This window comes from Cokeromyces recurvatus (assembly GCF_025118155.1).
Source record: "Cokeromyces recurvatus strain NRRL 2243 chromosome Unknown BX663scaffold_8, whole genome shotgun sequence".
Classification (NCBI taxonomy): domain Eukaryota; kingdom Fungi; phylum Mucoromycota; class Mucoromycetes; order Mucorales; family Mucoraceae; genus Cokeromyces; species Cokeromyces recurvatus.
The window spans coordinates 280,677-298,762 of record NW_026251394.1 but is presented as its reverse complement, the minus strand read 5'-3'; the positions used below and the strand labels follow the sequence as shown (position 1 = coordinate 298,762).

The 18,086-nt window shown below is 30.1% G+C and overlaps 7 protein-coding genes across 7 annotated transcripts; 3 read left to right on the top strand and 4 right to left on the bottom strand.

The window, feature by feature from the left end:
* Window positions 1-1,090: 1,090 nt before the first annotated feature.
* On the top strand, window positions 1,091-2,448 carry BX663DRAFT_485083 (uncharacterized protein; the record flags this gene model as incomplete). Its single annotated transcript, XM_051524587.1, has 3 exons — window positions 1,091-1,264; window positions 1,341-1,634; window positions 1,717-2,448. The coding sequence occupies 3 exons, from the start codon at window positions 1,091-1,093 to the stop codon at window positions 2,446-2,448; spliced, it is 1,200 nt and encodes a 399-aa protein (XP_051384236.1).
* Window positions 2,449-2,507: 59 nt separating this feature from the next.
* Window positions 2,508-4,374, bottom strand: BX663DRAFT_559957 (uncharacterized protein; the record flags this gene model as incomplete). Its single annotated transcript, XM_051531876.1, has 5 exons — window positions 3,385-4,374; window positions 3,191-3,306; window positions 2,912-3,125; window positions 2,758-2,826; window positions 2,508-2,674 (listed from the first exon to the last, which is right to left on the bottom strand). The coding sequence occupies exons 1-5, from the start codon at window positions 4,313-4,315 to the stop codon at window positions 2,508-2,510; spliced, it is 1,497 nt and encodes a 498-aa protein (XP_051384235.1). The 5' UTR covers window positions 4,316-4,374.
* A 1,405-nt stretch (window positions 4,375-5,779) lies between these two features.
* BX663DRAFT_432187 (uncharacterized protein) lies at window positions 5,780-8,433 on the bottom strand (the record flags this gene model as incomplete). The annotated part of the gene is made up of 3 exons (XM_051522911.1): window positions 5,780-7,890; window positions 7,961-8,026; window positions 8,097-8,433. Coding segments are annotated over 3 exons (2,514 nt in total), but the record flags the coding sequence as incomplete, so codon positions are not given.
* Window positions 8,434-10,521: 2,088 nt separating this feature from the next.
* Window positions 10,522-11,220, top strand: BX663DRAFT_559955 (uncharacterized protein; the record flags this gene model as incomplete). The annotated part of the gene is made up of 1 exon (XM_051531875.1): window positions 10,522-11,220. One exon carries the CDS (start codon window positions 10,522-10,524, stop codon window positions 11,176-11,178), a length of 657 nt encoding a protein of 218 aa, XP_051384233.1. The 3' UTR covers window positions 11,179-11,220.
* A 303-nt stretch (window positions 11,221-11,523) lies between these two features.
* Window positions 11,524-12,979, bottom strand: BX663DRAFT_504406 (guanine nucleotide-binding protein subunit beta). The gene is made up of 3 exons (XM_051526921.1): window positions 12,689-12,979; window positions 12,155-12,632; window positions 11,524-12,034 (listed from the first exon to the last, which is right to left on the bottom strand). The coding sequence occupies exons 1-3, from the start codon at window positions 12,816-12,818 to the stop codon at window positions 11,578-11,580; spliced, it is 1,065 nt and encodes a 354-aa protein (XP_051384232.1). The 5' UTR covers window positions 12,819-12,979; the 3' UTR covers window positions 11,524-11,577.
* A 627-nt stretch (window positions 12,980-13,606) lies between these two features.
* BX663DRAFT_504404 (peptidase M24, structural domain-containing protein) lies at window positions 13,607-16,111 on the top strand. Its single transcript, XM_051526920.1, has 8 exons — window positions 13,607-13,729; window positions 13,787-13,814; window positions 13,878-13,941; window positions 14,004-14,149; window positions 14,224-14,275; window positions 14,349-14,495; window positions 14,566-14,921; window positions 15,013-16,111. Exons 1-8 carry the CDS (start codon window positions 13,659-13,661, stop codon window positions 15,955-15,957), a joined length of 1,809 nt encoding a protein of 602 aa, XP_051384231.1. The 5' UTR covers window positions 13,607-13,658; the 3' UTR covers window positions 15,958-16,111.
* A 600-nt stretch (window positions 16,112-16,711) lies between these two features.
* BX663DRAFT_550636 (uncharacterized protein) lies at window positions 16,712-17,464 on the bottom strand (the record flags this gene model as incomplete). Its single annotated transcript, XM_051531230.1, has 1 exon — window positions 16,712-17,464. The coding sequence occupies one exon, from the start codon at window positions 17,462-17,464 to the stop codon at window positions 16,712-16,714; it is 753 nt and encodes a 250-aa protein (XP_051384230.1).
* Window positions 17,465-18,086: the final 622 nt, after the last annotated feature.

Below are 18,086 nucleotides of genomic sequence, written 5' to 3'. Positions count from 1 at the left end.
GATTGTATAATTCGCAGTTTCTTCTTTATTCAAATGGAATTATTATAATAATAATCACCTTATTCATGGTAAATTCGGGTTTATCAGCTCTTATTTTAGTAATCCAAATGGTTTGTTGTTAATTTAAACTTGTAAACAAATAAGTCACTTGTACCTTGCTACTTAAAATGGCTTTAATACATTGCGCACTTTAATATAGAGTCAAGCAAAAAAAAAAAAAGGTGATATATCATTAAGAATTATAATATCTATTTACTATTTAATCTAAGATTTGTACTTGGCTAGTTAGTCTGTAAATATATATTGCTTATTTGCACTAACAAATCGTACTATAATAGCTGACTTGTCAAACTGATATAATGTCTTTGGTAAATAAAAATATATATATATTTATTTTATGGAACATGAGAGTCTTTGATGGTAGTCTTGTCAATGAATAAATATTATCTTTTAGTTGAAGTTCTAATAAAAGCTTGTTTCATGCCATTAAAAAAACACTAAACAGTGTCAGTAATAGTTTATAATAACCTAATGAAACATTATACTATTATATTTTTCTTTTCGATATATACAAGTATGTCTATATTAGACGCATTAACATATTAATCATCATTATAAAAGATTCTGATGATTAGAATTTCTTTGGGCCAAATTTCACCAGGAATGAATTTGATCCTGATAATATAGTTGACTTGTAAAAGATTTTATTGAATATCTTGAGTTAGACTGTTAGACTAAGTTCTATTATAAAATTAATCATTGTTCATGTTTACTAATTACTGTTTATAAATAGTCTATATTTTTTTTTAGAGAAAAAATCATGAGTATAAAATTCAAAGAGGAACTTTTTTTTTTATAATCCGCACAAAGCGTACACTTCGGCATAATTTACTGGATTTTAAAATATAACAAAAAAGAGTAAAAGCAAAACTTACAGTAACATCTAAATATGGTAAATTTTTTAATAAAAATCAAAACATCTTCTTCATAATGAATCATTTTTTTTAACAGAAAAACTTTTTTTTTTAATATTATTTTTTTTTATTTTTCGCTTTTTCTCTATAATTTCCTTTTTTTTTTCTTAAAACGAATGAAGTATAATATTTTTTCATTTATCGACCCTGCAGATCTTGAATTTGATTTACCTTCAAGTTTACCGAACCTAGGCGTTTATAAAGTTGGATTACATTTAATTCAAATTTTAACTGCTGTCCTTGTATTAGTTACAACTGCTCCTATTATTTCAATAGAAAAACGTTATCAAGTAACGAAACAAAAAAAAAATTGATTATTTTAAATATTTATCTTTATTTGTTTAAAAAAATTTTTTTTTTCTTTAGGGTTGGAGTCAAGGAGCACCTAATTTTTCTTTAACTATTACCATTATTAGCTTCTTCCTATCAGCTGCATTAGCTGCTTTTCCTTGGTCAAAAATTACAACAAAAAACTCTGGGTTACTGAAAAGATTTTTTTTAAGACCAAGAACAAATGTTATTTTTACATGCTTCATGACAACGATGTGGTTTATTGCTATGATATGTATGTCAGTGCACTCAACAAGAGCATCCAATTGTGAAATAAATCCCACTTTAGAAAAAAAATATGAACATTATGCAAGTTCTTGGAAGAGTCAGGTACTGTATTTTTATATTCATAAACAAATATAAGCAACTAATCCCCCCCCCTCCTTTTTTTTAAAAAAAAATTATTTAATAGTGTCATTGTGCTAAAGCCTCTGCTGTATTCTGTTGGCTTTCTTTTTTTGCATGGCTTGCTACAACTGTACATAGCGCAATATTGTTATGGCATGAAAAGAAATTAAGACATGCTGAGCATGAGGCTCGTATGGCAAAAAGGCATGAAGATGACAATCAAACAGCTGTTAGTAGCAATCCTTATGATGAAGACGCGCTTACAATTGTCGATATGAAATATTCAGAAAAGGATGGACAGCCAATTGTGAATTATAATAATCCTGACTCTATTGCGGAGGAAGAGGAGGATTCAAAAAACCATGTACCAACAGCTTCCATGTCACCTACACATCCTGCTCCTACGGTATTATCTCATGCTGACAATAGTAACTTTGTTTCTCCTTTTTCACCTACTATGATTGCCCAACAACCTACATCACCTCATACTACAGCAGGTCATTATGTAACTTCATCACCCTATTCATCACCTCATTATTCTGTCACTAATACGGCTCCTACTTATCCTTCACCTTATTCAAATTATGTTGCATCCCCTCCTCCATTAAATGCTGCTGCTGCTGCTGCTGCTAGTCCTTATCAAAGTCCATATAATGCTTTGTCAACATATACAACACCATCTACAAACGTAACTCCTTATACTTATCATCAAGCAACTACTCAATTCGCAAATACTGCTACATACCCCCCATCATCACCTACTACTTACTATGCACCTGCTACTAATGATGTTTGATATATGAAATCACAATAAGTTAAAATGAATATTTATGTGTAAATTTGTTTCACTTTATTTTATTTTAGAAAAAATAAAAATATAATAATGAAAGTTGTAATTAATTTTGATACTTTGAATAATTTGCATGAAGAAGATGAGTTAACAGGTGGTGGGAAAGGTCCAATATTAGGAGGATTATCATCAGGATTACTGCCAGGTGGTTGAGGCACAGGAAATGTCAAAACTATATAAGTTTAATAAAGGAGGAAAAAAAAAAGAACAGTTGATGTTATAATGGGAAATTAAATATATAGTATGAATACTTACTACCATCAATTAACTGCATTACTCCATTGTTTAATAATATATTCGAATGAATAATATGCATTTCATTCACTAGAATTATATGTATATAGGTTATATTATATCCTTCTGCCTTTTCTTTCTCTCTCTCTCTCTCTCTCTCTTTTTTTTTTTTTACCTGTTGCACTTTGATTGCTAGAGACATCCGAATTGCTTAAGGTCAAATTTGTTCCAGCTAAAGAACTGACAGTGATAGGCTGTGCTGTCATATTAGTTGTATAATAAACACCAGAAATAATATGAGCTTTAATAAAATTATCAATAGTCTCGTTGGTTAAAATAGTAAAATTCAAGTTTTGTAATGCACTGTTAGTAGGAACAAAGAGAGTCATCTATAAAAAAGGAATATATGTATAGTAAGTTTTCCTAATATGTATATACATATATAGTTGTTTACATTGTTAGCTGTATTTAAAGATGAATTATAACTTGATCGAGATAAGATCCAATTAAAAAATGTCGTATTTTCAAGGATACTTAAAGTATCTATTGGGCTTACGGGTGGTATTAAGACTATATAAATGTCAGACACACATATACATATAATGATGAGAATTCATATATAGAATGTACTTTGTATAACATCCTTACTTTTATCAATAATGTATATTATACCATTAGATGCCTGGATTGTTTTATCTGCTAAAATGTTAGCATCATTACCTAGTCCATTACCGACTGTTAAATTATTTCTTTGCTGAACGACAAGCTGTGAATATGAGTACCATTTATTTACTGTTGTATTGGTCAATAATGAATCAAGTACCATTGTTGTGTTTGTTAAAACTGTAGACCCATTGACTAAATGATAGTAAGCTAGATCGGTATGGTTGAAGCTATTAGCAAAGATGGGATCTGAAGTCACTGCTTCCCAATTTCCTTGATCAATGGCTTTATGTATTCCTAGTTGTGGTTGAGGCATCTTTAATGAACCAAACTTAGAGAGTACTTCAGCCCTCATCGACAATACTATTCTCTTTTCAGGATTTGGATTATTCATAATATTATCGTAGGAGTTATAAATATAATCCTTCTTAGTTAAGCTGTAAATGGAAGTTGCTTCTGCTTGATGCGATACTGTAAAAATATTAGGTAAGCCCATCGAGAAAGAAGGATCAGCCATAGTTGTAACAGAACCAGTAATTGTTGTCGTTGTTGATAATAATGATGATGATGATGAAGTTGTTGTTGTAGATGCTTCTGTACCATTTGTAGTACTGTTTGTAGTATTATTGCTGGGATCTGTTAAAGTAGGTGGATGTTCCCCCGTTACTTCATAATAGACTTGATCACTTGGGATAAATAATGTTAAATTGCTCGATGTATTGGACAGCAATTCAAGTATGGGTTGGTAGTCAGGAGAAGATTGAAGAAACTGCATAAATTTAAATGCAGGGCTAGTAGTTGTATCATTTAAGACTTGAAAAATAGTATTATTGCTATAAGTATTATTTGGCTGTTGAGCCTTAAAACACTTCGTTACAATGAGAACGACAATCAACAATAAATGTATTATATACATAAGGAAAAGTAAAATAAAATAAAATAAAATAAAATAAAGCCTAATTAATCTTTATTAACGGGTTGGGGGGTTATCTACTGAAACAAATCCATATAATTCTTTATTATATAGAGTAATAATGATATTGAAAAAAAAAAAAAAAAAAAAAAAGCTTTCGTAATTATATCCGCATAAAACTAGTTCTAAAACATTTGAAAAGATATCTAAGTAAATGGTTATCTTTATACCTTTCTAATCCATAATTTTGGTTAGTGCTGTTGTTATAATCATATACTTCTTCTTAATAATATACGAGTTGTGGCTGAAATAATCTGAAATTAGTATAATATAAAGTTTGGTAATAACCAATGATAAAAATAAATGTTATATAAGAGCACAGGATTATCTAAAATCTAATCAATAGAAAGCTGTTGATAATATTTTCTGTGTCTTTTTTTTTTTCTTTTTTTTTTTTTCTTTTTTTTTTTAAGAAAAAACTATTTTTTATTATTAATAAATGATAAGATATATAGTATACATATTCATTGCAAAGGTTAATTCATAGAAATTAAAATATATAAAGTATATTAAAATATATTGAAAATAGCTAAATGAAAACTATAACAGGCACTCTCCTATTTTTTTTTCCTTTTAAACACGATGAGAGCGTTGTGTTCTTTCATATTCATCTTGAGCATTTGACAAATCATTGGCAATCTTAAAGTCATTACGATCGTTATATTGTGGTTGGTTCTTAGTAGGTAAGACTGGGGGGCTGTCAATATGATGATAACGGCCTGTATCCATAGAAGCAGCGTAGCTTTGGTCTGTATTGATATTATGATCTTGTCTATAATCAGAGGGATCCAGATTTTTAGTTTGATGATAAGGTTGTTCCATATGAGGATTAAGTCCTTGTGTTTGTCCAACATGAGATATACCTTCTGTAGGGTGACGAGTTTGGTCATCTAAATATGGTTCACCAAGTCTTCCAGATGATACGCCTTCATGATAATTATCTGGTTGTTGCATTCCACCACTACTCCTGCCTTCCCGCTGTCCATAATTGGGCTGTTGCATAATACCAGTATCATTATTACTTTGATTATTTTCTAATTGCTGCATTTTGTTACGATTGAAGCCCTCCTCAGATGGCTGATAGAAGGTATCACCGCCATAAGCAACACCCTCATCGGGTCGGTTAAAGTTAGTAGTTGGTTGTTGTACACCTTCATGTTGACGGTTTTTGAACTGTGGGGTTATGTTAGTATTTTCATTGGAATTATATTGTGAATTATCTGCTTGCATGCCACCTTGAGCTAAACCTTCAGATTGATGATAACCATCATTGGGATAACGTTCATGAGAGATTCCTTCAGGTTGTTGTTGTTGTTGTTGTTGTTGTTGTTGTTGGGTAGAATTACGACTCGAACGACGACGTTGAGGAGAGAAACTAAATCGTCGTCTAGTACCTGCACTACTAGAACGATGTCTTGTTGATCTTTGTTTAATGTTATGATTAATGAGGTTAACAACAGTAGAAAAGAATCCATGTCGAGTTTGCGCTTGTGAGGAAGTATTAGCGGCTGAAAGATTGACTCTTTCCTCTTCAGGCAAAGCATTATACGCTTTGTCTTGCAACTTTTGATTCATATGAGTTATGCTGCTTGTCAATCGTTGATCAATTTGATTTAATGTGTCAATGACCTTCATTTCAACACCTTTAGAAATTTGTTTGCGGATCTGACCAATAACCAAAGGGCGAATAGCCTTGTAAAGTATATCATGATGACTATCATTCACCTTAATGCTTAAATTATCAACGTTGCACTTACAGTATGTAACCTTAAATGTTCGGGTGGGATCATCCACAATACTGTTGATGCGAGTCGTGACCGTGATACCCTTTCCACCAATATTAAGAGAGGCAACACCACTGTCAGAGATTCTAGGGAAACCAGTTTTCTTTTTGTAATAAAAGACGACATCTTCAACTTTAGCTTGAATTTCACTCATACGAATCAACATACTTTGATGGCTAGGTTTAGAAGGTGCATCTGTCTTTAAGCTAAAACTGTTGAAGCTTTCAAGTTTAGTATCAAAAACGTTAGGCAGGAGAGAATCACCAGATAAAATGAGATTTTCAATGGCAATATCATATTGGGCGTCACTGTATTCAATACGAGGGATAGGAATATATTTGATTTCATCGATAAAGGCAGGCAATAACGTCATACGCATATCATTAAATAGATGAGGTTTGAAGGCAGGGTTACCGTCATTATCTTTCCATAAATCATTGTGAATCTTACTAACACAATTACGGAGCTCTTGAGCAATTTCATCATCAGTCATCAAACGCATATAATGACGTGATTCGGATGTCAAGTAATCAAGATGATCGCGATATCGATCCTTAATAATAGAATTACCTTTATCCATTAACTTACGACCATCCTCCGTGGATGCATCTCTTCGAGCATATTCAGGATCACGAACTAAACGCTTAACATAATTAACAATAGAGTCATAGTAGTTACGAAGTGCGTCATCGTGTTCCATATCATGCATTACATTTTGAACACCATTCAAAAGGGGATCAATAGAAAATCCTTGGGTCCAAGTTTCAAGAATAGCTTTAAATTCACTTTGAGCTCTGTCCTTGTAATCCATTTGTTCAGGTGTCTCATTCTGCTTGGCTTCGGATTTCATGTTATCTGAAACATGTGAAAGACGGTTGCTCCAGGTCTTAATAAGATGGATAAGGGTGCTAATGGCACTTTGAAAATCAGGATTTCTTTCAACTTCTGCAAGCGCATTCTTGAGACGACGAATGAGTTCATCTTGCTTTTCCTGAGGAAGCTTTTCATTGACAGTATCGCGAGCATACTGCTTATGTTCATCAACAGTATCACGAGCATGTTGAGCATAAGGATGACTTTGGTTCCTCTGTTGAGTATTGAAGTCATTATGATGGAAATTGTCTTGTTGTTCAGAATAATAAGGCTTATTACCAGAAGGAGCATTTATATTACCTGTACCAGAAGAATAGCCTTCTTGAGGTCCATAATTATTATAAGTACCAGAAGCCATATTAGTAGAGTGTCTAGGAGCATTCACTGATTTACCAGAGATATGATTCATAGTATTAGGAGGCAAATGTGAATATTCAGGATTTTGAATACCACCACTTGAGGCTACATTTGTATTTATATCTGATAAAATACCAGGAATAGCTCTGGGGTGAACAGTATCTCCAGTATTAAGAAGACCTTGATGTCTATGATCATCAGAAGGTGCATTAATAAGTTGAGGTTCACGATCATGATAGGAAGAACGACTGCCACTACGATCACGATGATATTCTTGATTATCATCCAAACGATTTACAGCACTATCAAGTACGTTATCCATTCTTTCTTTACCAGAACGATTATTGTTATTATTATTAGAGCCTGTTTGTTGAATAGAATTACCCATTTTATGAGTCATGTTATTGAAAATATCTTGAGAAATATCAAGAAGTTCACCCAAGACTGAACGAAATTCGTTGTTAATTAACATGAGTTTAACGATTTTCATTAAAGCGTTTGAGCCTATATAATATAATTGAGTGTTAATATCATAGCACATAGTCAGTATAATAATATATAGACAATACAGTACCTTTCTTTCCTTCTTGTTGAGCAGAGGCGCCTCTATTCTGTGACTTTATCGATTCACGAATATTTTCTACAAAAGTATATATGAATATAAGCGATATATAATAATGATAATAATAATAATAGTATATCTACTGTACCTTTTGAAATAGGAGTATCCATACAATGAATGTGATAAACAAGAGATTGGAATAACTCATCTTTATTCTTAACGATTAATGCCTTTTGAATAACATTGAGTAAATCACGGAAATCATGTAATAGATTTTTGCCATCTGTAGACATTAAATGTTCTCTTGAAGAAATAATTCTATTTGTCTTTAGCTTTTCCAAAAGATCATTCAACTCAGTATTATGGGGCATTTTTCCTTCCTTCTGCATAGTTTGCATTACACCTAATAAGTGTAACTTAACTTCAGCTGCCTTCTGCTTGACAGCTTTAGGATCTCTATTGTCTTGACGATTATTTAAAGACATATTGTTATTATTAGCTGAAAAGTTACTTGTAGTATTTGGTTGATTGGATGCCATTATATTAAAAAAAAAAAAAATAAAAAAAGATAATAATAAATTAAAAATGTGAACTAAAGTTTCTTTTTTTTTCTTTATATACGCTGTTTTAGAAGAACCAAAAACAACATGTATTTTATATCATTTTTTCATCATGTCAAGATTACCATATATAGTTAATATGATGATAATCCTTCTACTTTCATGCAACTTTATATAATTGTATGATTTCATCCAATTATATTTTAGGAATTTTCTTTTGTTGAGTCAATAATGATTTAATGAGATTCTCCTTATTTTTTTTTTTTTTAATGAATAGCAGTTTAGTGTGTTAATTACTATTTTTCAATGAATATATGAAGCTAATCCGAGTCATTAATTATGTTATGCTTAATTTATCTAGTCAATTATTACATGTGAGCACTTTAAGTATTTTTTTTTTGTTGTGTTACATAATACATTTAACTATTGTTCATATTAATCGTTTAATTACTGCTACCACCACCACTACTTTTTTTTTCTCTTTTTGCTTTATTTACATGTATGGCCAATACAATGTCTAAGGACGGCCTTCATTTTTTCAATAATTTGCTTTTATTTTTGGAAGGCATAAAATGAAAATTTTAAAATAGACTAGTTCTTCAATCAAATAGATGTATCTACCAAACGTTGGAGTGTGTTGGAATGCTTCTCTTGTAAGCCTTTGATGTCCTAAAAGGTCGAATCAATATTGTTTTATTATCAAACATCGATTAGAAATTCTCGATGATGTCTAAGAGGGTGAGGCAAAGGAGATAAACGCATTTATTCCTGCTATCACCATTACTTTTTTGTTGACATTAGAAATGGTGTATATTATTTATAACTGAATAAAGCCCTCCTCTTTATTATTATTATTTCTGGAAAATAATCTATTTAGCACAAGGTTTTATAAGTAAAATGTAATTAATGATTCTTGACAGACACCATCTGTTAATACACACTATACAATTAATAAAGTTTTATTTTTATCATTTCTCTGTATTGAATGATGAGTTATTCTTTTAAATGAAAGACTAAATTTTTTTTTAAAAAAAAAAATAATTGCTAGTACCTTTTCATCAACTTATGGCAAGTAATGAAATCAACTGAAAACTTTTTGTCATGTATACTATCTAATTTTATCGTATTTTATCACAAAATAAACGCAGTATAAAGAATAAAAATACAATATTTATTTATCTGTCAAAATCCATAAAATGTAATACAACTACAACTAATCTTGTGAATCCGCCCTTAGCTATTGTCATGATATAATTATGTAAGTAATATTCTAATATAGATTAGAATAAAGTCCTATGTGCTGCTAATACACTATATAAAATGTATACATGAATAGTTTTCATACTTACCTTCTGTTAACAAAATAATATAAATAGGTTAAATAGTTAATCTTTTCTGCTATACTATAAAAAAATCAATGTTTAATATATTAAGTTTCAATTTTTTTTTTATTCCAAACTCTTTTAGAATAAGCATGTTTTTCTATTTTTCAGATTATGCAATCAATAAACTATCGATAATCACGATATAGAAAAGAAAAACAAACAGAATAATTTTTCTATAGTATTTATTACCATTTTGCGTTAATAAGGTCAAATATAGATCAAGTCTATTACTGATACTATAAAAGTACTATATTTGTGAATAATAATCCTATATTATATCTAAAATCTCTGGAAGAGAAGCATCTACATAGCTGAAGTATTATTAAACGAAAGATTATTTTTTTTCTTAAAAAAAAAAAAAAAAAAAAATACATTTAGAAATTACGATTAATCTATTTTAATTAAGCAGAATATAATTTTCTACAAAAGTACATTAAGAAACTAAATACATTACAGTGAAACAATGATGCTATGAATTTGATAAAAAAGAAGTTTCAAAGAAATACAAATAAATAAGCAAAGAAGAATAGCTCTGAATCATGTGCAATGAAAAAAAAAATAATTATTTAGGAGCTTGTTTCTTTTGATTTTCTCCCTTTTTTTTTTCTTCTTTCTTTTTTTAAATATAATGATAGAAGAAGATACAACAATAAAGCGACCTTATTTATTAGCAAAATCTATTTCTAATACTACCATTACAACTCAAGTTACTATATTTAATATACATGCTTGTAATAATGAAGAGTTAATAAATAGATTATCATCTATAAACAATGGTTGTACTCAACAGAATTTAGTATTTCAAAAACAATCTTCTTTGGTTGGTGATAAAAATTCTTTAAATCATCCAAAAAATGTACTTCAACTAACTAATGAAATTAACCGAGTTAATCGAGAATATAAAAGTCTTAAACAATACCAAGATCCTTTAAAATTATCAATGCAGCGTGTACAAGCAAAAATAATACGAAATAAGCTACCTATTAAGGATTCTATATCACCATTATCATCCTCTTCTTCTTCATCAGCATCGTCATCTGCTGCATCTTCTTATTCTTCTGTTTCTAGCATGTTTTTATTACAAAGGCATCAAAGAAGAACATCATCCTATAATGATTATTTAATGAAGAGCCATAATAAAGACGATAGAAGGCATTCACTCTCATCTTATTTCTTCAGTGATAGCAATAAAACCTTAGCATCTCCTGGTTTTATAGGTCGATTTTTTCATGGTTCTCCCATTAATAACCAACAACGTCACAGCTTAGCAACTTCTCATATTTAAGAATGATGGCTATCATGTATAATATCTTCAATTCACACTTATATACTTGGATAATAATAATAATAATAATAATAATAATAATAATAATAATAATAATAATAATAATAATAGTGCTACATTTTAGGAGAATATTTGTATATTATATGGCAATGTTATAATAAACTTACATAAATTTACTTGTAACTTTAATGCGATATTGTTATTTATACATAATAGTAATGGTAATAAACAGAATAATAGTAATAAATAATAGTAATAAAAGAAAAAAAAACCGTTATATAAGGAGTCTGATAGGGAGGTTTGACATATACAATATATATAAATACATATATCGTATACGTATAAAAAAAAAAAAAAAAAGTACATTCATTCATTTTGAAAAAGCGCTCAGGAACACTATTAGGCCCAGACTTTTAGTGTAGAATCCCAACTTCCAGTACAAAGTGCCATACCATCTCCTGCAACACCAAGACAAGAAATTCGATTATCATGAGCTGATAAAATACCTACACGTTCACCTTTCAAAGTATCCCATACATTACAATTATAATCATCATAACCACCAAATAAAAGACGTCCTGATGGTGAAAAGGCAAGAGAAGTAATACCACACAAAATAGATTCATGAGAATACATACTAAGCTCACAATCAGCACGCAAATCAAAAAGACGACAAGTTGCATCATCAGAGCCTGTTGCAAATGAATTTCCATCGGGGAAAAATTGGACTGCATTAATATCGGATTCGTGACCTACAAATGTTTGAACACAACGCTTAGTACGAATATCCCAAACTTTAGCTGTTGAATCGCATGCACCGGTGACAAAAATACTGGGATTTGGACTTAACGAAAGACTATTTATATACAACTATATTAGTTATTTACTACATAATCATGATTTTTTTTTTTTTTTTTTTTTTTTTTTTTTTTTTTACTTTTTTACTTTTTTACTTTTTTTACTTTATTTTATATACCTCATCACATCTCCTGTATGGTCTGTAAATTCTTCTGTTTTGACACCTGCATCAATGTCCCACAACATACAGGTCATATCCCCTGAAGCAGTTAATATTTGGCGGTCATTAATAAATCGACAACAACTAAGATACCCATTATGAGCAGATAATTCACGAGCAGGGCGTACAGAACCTTCTCTAGTACGTAAATTATAAATAGAACAGATATTGTCTAAACCACCACAAGCTACAAAGTTGCCTGAAGGTGCATAGGCACAAGTCATAACCCAAGAGGATCGAAGTGGAATAGCATGAACTTTATTAGTTGAATAAGCATCCCAAACAATCAGTTTACCATCTTGTGATGCTGAAACTAAATGTCGTTTATCATTAGCCCAGTGCATCGAATAAATCTTTGCTAAATGTCCTTTAAGGTTTCTTCTTGCTTTCATAACTATTCGTGGTAATGGTTCTACGTCTTTGGCCATTTCTTGTACTTTACTATTGATGAGTAATCATTTTACAAAAAAAAAATAAAGATATTCAACTTACAGGTTGTATCAGCTAATGCTTCTTTACGCTGTTTGATACGTTCTTTTAAAGCTTCTGCTTCTCTTCTGGCAGCTGCTATTCTCTCAGGTATATCGCTTTCATTATTTAAACTAGTATTACTATTTGGCATATTATATCGGAGTTATATATATTTATGCTTGGAGGAAAAAGAAATAAAAAAAAAAAAGTGAAAAGTGAAAAGACAACACAAAATGTAAACAAAAAGAAAAATGAAAAATAAAAAAGGAGAAAGAAAAAGAAGGGAGAAAAAGTATGTAATCTATTTTTAAGGGGTAAGAATATCAAGAGGAGAAAGAAGACATACCTAAACAAGTTACATGCTTACCTTGAATCGTTACACGTTTGTTATTTGTTATTCCAAAAATAACAACAATAAAAAAGCTAAGCAATCTTCTTTTTCCCTTTTCTTTTTTTTTCGCATATATTTGAATATATTTATTTTTTTTTAGCAAACATACTTGGAGTTAAACTAAAGCTTGTATATGAACTGATTTATATTATAGAGAATGAATTACATAGAAAATATAAAAGATAGATACTTCTGTGCCACAAATTAATATACCAAGTTATTCAATGCAAACACTTTAAACAATAAAAAAAAACTTGTTTGTCAATATATATGATAAGTCTCTTATTTACAATATCAAATATTTATAAACATTCATGTATAAATTTTATAAAAGATAAATTACTTAGTTAACCTTTTATAAAACAAAATATATGGATTATGGCTTTAATGTCATATAAAATACGATGCGCTATACTGCCATTATTACTTATATTTAACCGAAACAGTTATAGTTCTGTATTTAAATTTTCATCTAATCATCAACTGAGCTTTAAACACTAAAATAAAATTACAAGCTATTTTTGTCCTTTTAATTTTATTTTTATTTTTTTTTTTTTTTCTTTTTCATAATATAATTTATTAAAACACCATAAACTCAATATGCCTGTTTCTACATCTGAACGCCTTGCTAGTCTTCGTTCAGAAATGAAGGGACATGATATTAATGTCTTGTAAGTTATTGCTACTATTATTATTATTGCATATAGACTAATAAAAGATTACATAAGCCTTGTGCCCTCGGAGGACGCTCATCAGGTACGTGATATTTTATATCAATATCCAATACAATTTACGAATAATTTTATAATACACTATTAGAGTGAATACATTGCTGATTGTGATAAACGTCGACATTGGATTTCAGGCTTTACTGGTTCTGCTGGTAAAATACACACCTTATGATTCTACCATGAAGAAACTTTTTCTCACGTTTTCCTTTTTTAGGCTTTGCGATTGTAACCGAGACAGAAGCTGCTTTATTCACTGATGGTCGTTATTTCTTACAAGCTTCTCAACAATTAGATGATAATTGGACTTTGATGAAACAAGGACTTCCTGGTGTTCCTACATGGCAAGAGTATTTAGTCAAGGTTTTTATTATGATTATTCTTATTATTATTATTTTCATATTTATGTAAATTATATTTTGTATGTTGACTCATAGAACGTTCCTGCTGGTTCACGTATTGGTCTTGATCCTACTCTTATTAATGCTGGTAAAACTTTTTATATAATATATAGATAGAGGCTTACAAGTATATCAGTTGTATTAACTATACATTATATTAGTTGATGCTCATCAACTTAAAACTCAACTCGAACCCTTGGGTTCTCAGTTGGTTCCTATTCATGAAAACCTTGTTGATCTTGTATGGGGGAATGATAGACCAGAAGCACCAAAAAATAAAATATTTGTACAGCCTATTCAGTACACAGGTAATTATAGAAAAAAGATAATGCATAATTTATTAATTATTAATACATGTATTTATATATATTGTAATAGGTAAATCTGTTGAAGAGAAGTTAGAAGAATTGCGTTCTCATATTAAGAGTAAAAATGCCTATGGTACTGTTGTTTCTGCCTTGGACGAAATTGCTTGGTTATTTAATCTTAGAGGTTCTGATATTGAATGCAATCCTGTATTCTTTTCTTATGCTATCATTAGTGAGCAAGAAGCTATTTTGTTTGTGGATTTAAATAAAGTAACAGACGAAGTGAAATCACATTTGGGTTCTACAGTTACATTGAAACCTTATAGCCAATTCTTTACTTACCTTAAAGAATTGAATTTAAATGGTGAAAACAAATTATTAGTTAATAACAAAACTAGTTTAGCTGTTGAGGTTGCTGTTGGTGAGGTAATGAATGAAATATGTAATAAAAAGAGAGAGAGAGAAAGAGAAAGAAGGAGTCAATTATCTAACTTTGTATCTGATTATAAAATAATAGACAAATATAGTAGAAGAAAGATCATTTATTACTGATCGTAAAGCTATAAAGACAAAAGAAGAATTAGACGGTATGCGAGCTTGCCATCTTCGAGATGGTGCAGCTCTTGTTCAATACCTTGCATGGCTTGAGGATAAATTACTTGCTGGTGAGAAATTAAGTGAAGTAGAAGCTGCAGATCGACTTGAACAATTCCGTGCTACACAAGAACATTATGTGGGTTTGTCCTTCGCTACCATTTCCTCTACCGGCCCTAATGGCGCCATCATTCATTACAAACCTGAGAAGGAGACCTGTAAAATTATTGACCCATCCCAAATCTATCTTTGTGATTCAGGTGGACAATACCTTGATGGTACAACTGATGTCACACGTACCTTCCATTTCGGTACACCCACTGCTTATGAAAAGAGATGCTTTACTCGTGTTCTCCAAGGCCATATTGCAATTGATGTCGCCGTCTTCCCTAAGGGGACAACCGGTTATCTCTTAGATCCTTTTGCTCGTCAACCTCTTTGGAAGGATGGTTTGAACTTTTTGCACGGTACTGGTCATGGTGTTGGCTCTTTCTTAAACGTTCATGAAGGACCTCATGGTATTGGTATTCGTCCACATTTTAATGATACACCTTTAGCAGCTGGTATGACTGTTACAGATGAGCCTGGTTATTACGAAGATGGTAAGTTTGGTATTCGTATTGAAAATGTTATCTTAGTCAAGAATGTTGAAACACCTAATAATTTTGGTGGTCGTGGTTATTTGGGATTTGAGCATGTTACTATTGCCCCCATTGGTCTTAACTTGATTGATGTTGATCTTTTGTCCTCCTCTGAACGTCAATGGGTAAATGATTATCATCAAGAGTGTTTGACTAAGCTTGGACCTCTCGTAGCTCATGATGAACTTGCTACTGCATGGCTTAAGAAAGAAACACAACCCATCTAAATAAAGTTTAATAAACCTTCTTCCCTCTCAGTAATTTCTTAAATAAATGTATATTAAGAGTGCTTGAATAAGATACGAATAAATTTCTAAATTTGAAGCGCTTTAATCAGGATTTAATATATTTCTGAGCATCACAAGCACTATATTTTATTTATTTATTTTTTTTTTTTATTTTTTTTGAGTTATTAATGTGAATGTACAGTCAAATGAAAAGATCTATTGAGTTTTTCTATTTATTGCAAATATACAACTTGTGTATAAATTAGCGCGTACTACAGATTGCGTATCGTCTACCAAATGTCAGTTATTATAATAAGTTTGGTTATGGTATTTGTTCATATTATCTTTTTAATTAAATACAGAATATCAGCAAGCGCAATATAATGAAATAAAATCGTTTATTTTTTTTATTGTGTATAATAATACTCTATCTGATATACTACTCATTTTTATTACATTTATATTAAATAATATTTATAATAAAAAAGAAAAAAATAATATTATCTAATATTGTTTTTGTATATATACATGTATAAAATATTATTCTTATACAATCATATATGTGTACATTAGCTTTCAAAATACAGATAAAGTTTATCTAATCTATCACATAATTATTATACACACTATTAATATATCATCTGCACGTATTTATTTCTTTCCTAGTTAAAAGCAAATGCACAACAAAAAAAAAAAAAAAAAAAAAAAAAAAAAAAAAAAAAAAAAAAAAAAAACACACACACACACAAATTGATTATTCAACAAAGGGTGATGACAGTCTAAATTCTGTATGTATTTTGTCTTCTTCTGATTCCACTTTTATCGTCATATCATTATCAGTAAGAGAATCTCTTGAAGAAAAGATTTTAAAGCGATTAGGATCTAAGTTAATTTTATATTTTTGTTTTTCATTGGGCAAAAATGAATATAAAAAGGCACAGAATGCATATAAAAATGGGGATATTTGTCGTTGATGTATCTTGTGATTGTTAAAATATTGAATTGCGTTTTCGTCAAGGGGAGACTCCAAGAGATGACTATCGATTATTTCTTTTGATAAAAGATAACTGCTTAAGCCTGGAAATTGGTTTAAGTTTATAACTTTTTGTGTGTGTCCATTATGATGATCATTGCCTATTAATATCTGATTTCTAGCCACTTTACGATTCCCCTTCAAGATAAAATAGGCACAAAAACGAAAGCCATAGATCCAACGAAGATGAGTTACTTCTTGATCTAATTTGGAATCTTCATAAATGAGACGACGATAAAGAGCATCATGATCTAATCCATGTAAAGTTAAAAGATGATGATATTGTTTGATCATCGTCTTTCTTCTGGGTATAAATGTCGTAAGTTTATTCTGTCTCCTTATCACATCTTGTCGTGAACAAGTGGCGTGTTTCGTTATCGTCTCTTCTTCTTTAAAAGACACATTTGATACTGGAGATATTGATTTCCATTTTTGATCTTTCTTTACTCTTATTTTAGAATTATTATTAGGCATGTATGTTGATATAATAATTCAAAGAGAGGAAAGAAAGAAAGAGAGAGAGAGAGGGAAATAAAATGAAAAAAGAATCAGATATTATACATGTCTGATAAATGATACCAAGTCTATATTTTATACATGTATAACAATTTTACTACATATCTCATTCAATCTACAGCAAATTTATTATAACTTTGTAAGTGGATATTATTTTATTTAGAGGCCGTCATCTTAGACTATCCGTCTCTCTCTGATTTATAGTGCGGCATGTTGAAGAATAGTCTAGCTGAAGATCCGTATCATATATATAAAAATATATAAAAATTACACCGGCTTGGCTACCTTGCGCATTTTGAAAGCTTGACATATAATATATAAAGTTGTATAAACTTTAAATAATAAAACAAATCATTATTTATTCATATCTATGTTTATTTAAAGAATTACATACTATTTAGGACACTATATATTGTATATTTTATTATTAAATGTGTATAAAAGTATTTTATACCTTTTCATTTTACTTTGAGCTTTATTCTGTATTCATTTAATGAACAATATATATATATGGAATAGTTATGCTATAGATCACGCTAGTATCATTTCCGTATGAAAAAAAAAAAAGAAAGAAAAGGAA

What these genes read in the sequence shown, in the direction of transcription:
- BX663DRAFT_504406 (XM_051526921.1), bottom strand. Translation starts at nt 12,818, where the DNA reads ATGCCAAATAGTAATACTAGTTTAAATAATGAAAGCGATATACCTGAG. An exon ending in AGCATTAGCTGATACAACCT is followed by an intron (nt 12,633 to 12,688) that starts GTAAGTTGAATA and finishes TCAATAGTAAAG; the next exon opens with TACAAGAAATGGCCAAAGAC. An exon ending in CATACAGGAGATGTGATGAG is followed by an intron (nt 12,035 to 12,154) that starts GTATATAAAATA and finishes GTATATAAATAG; the next exon opens with TCTTTCGTTAAGTCCAAATC.
- BX663DRAFT_504404 (XM_051526920.1), top strand. Translation starts at nt 13,659, where the DNA reads ATGCCTGTTTCTACATCTGAACGCCTTGCTAGTCTTCGTTCAGAAATG. An exon ending in AGGCTTTACTGGTTCTGCTG is followed by an intron (nt 13,942 to 14,003) that starts GTAAAATACACA and finishes TTCCTTTTTTAG; the next exon opens with GCTTTGCGATTGTAACCGAG. An exon ending in TTGAGGTTGCTGTTGGTGAG is followed by an intron (nt 14,922 to 15,012) that starts GTAATGAATGAA and finishes ATAAAATAATAG; the next exon opens with ACAAATATAGTAGAAGAAAG.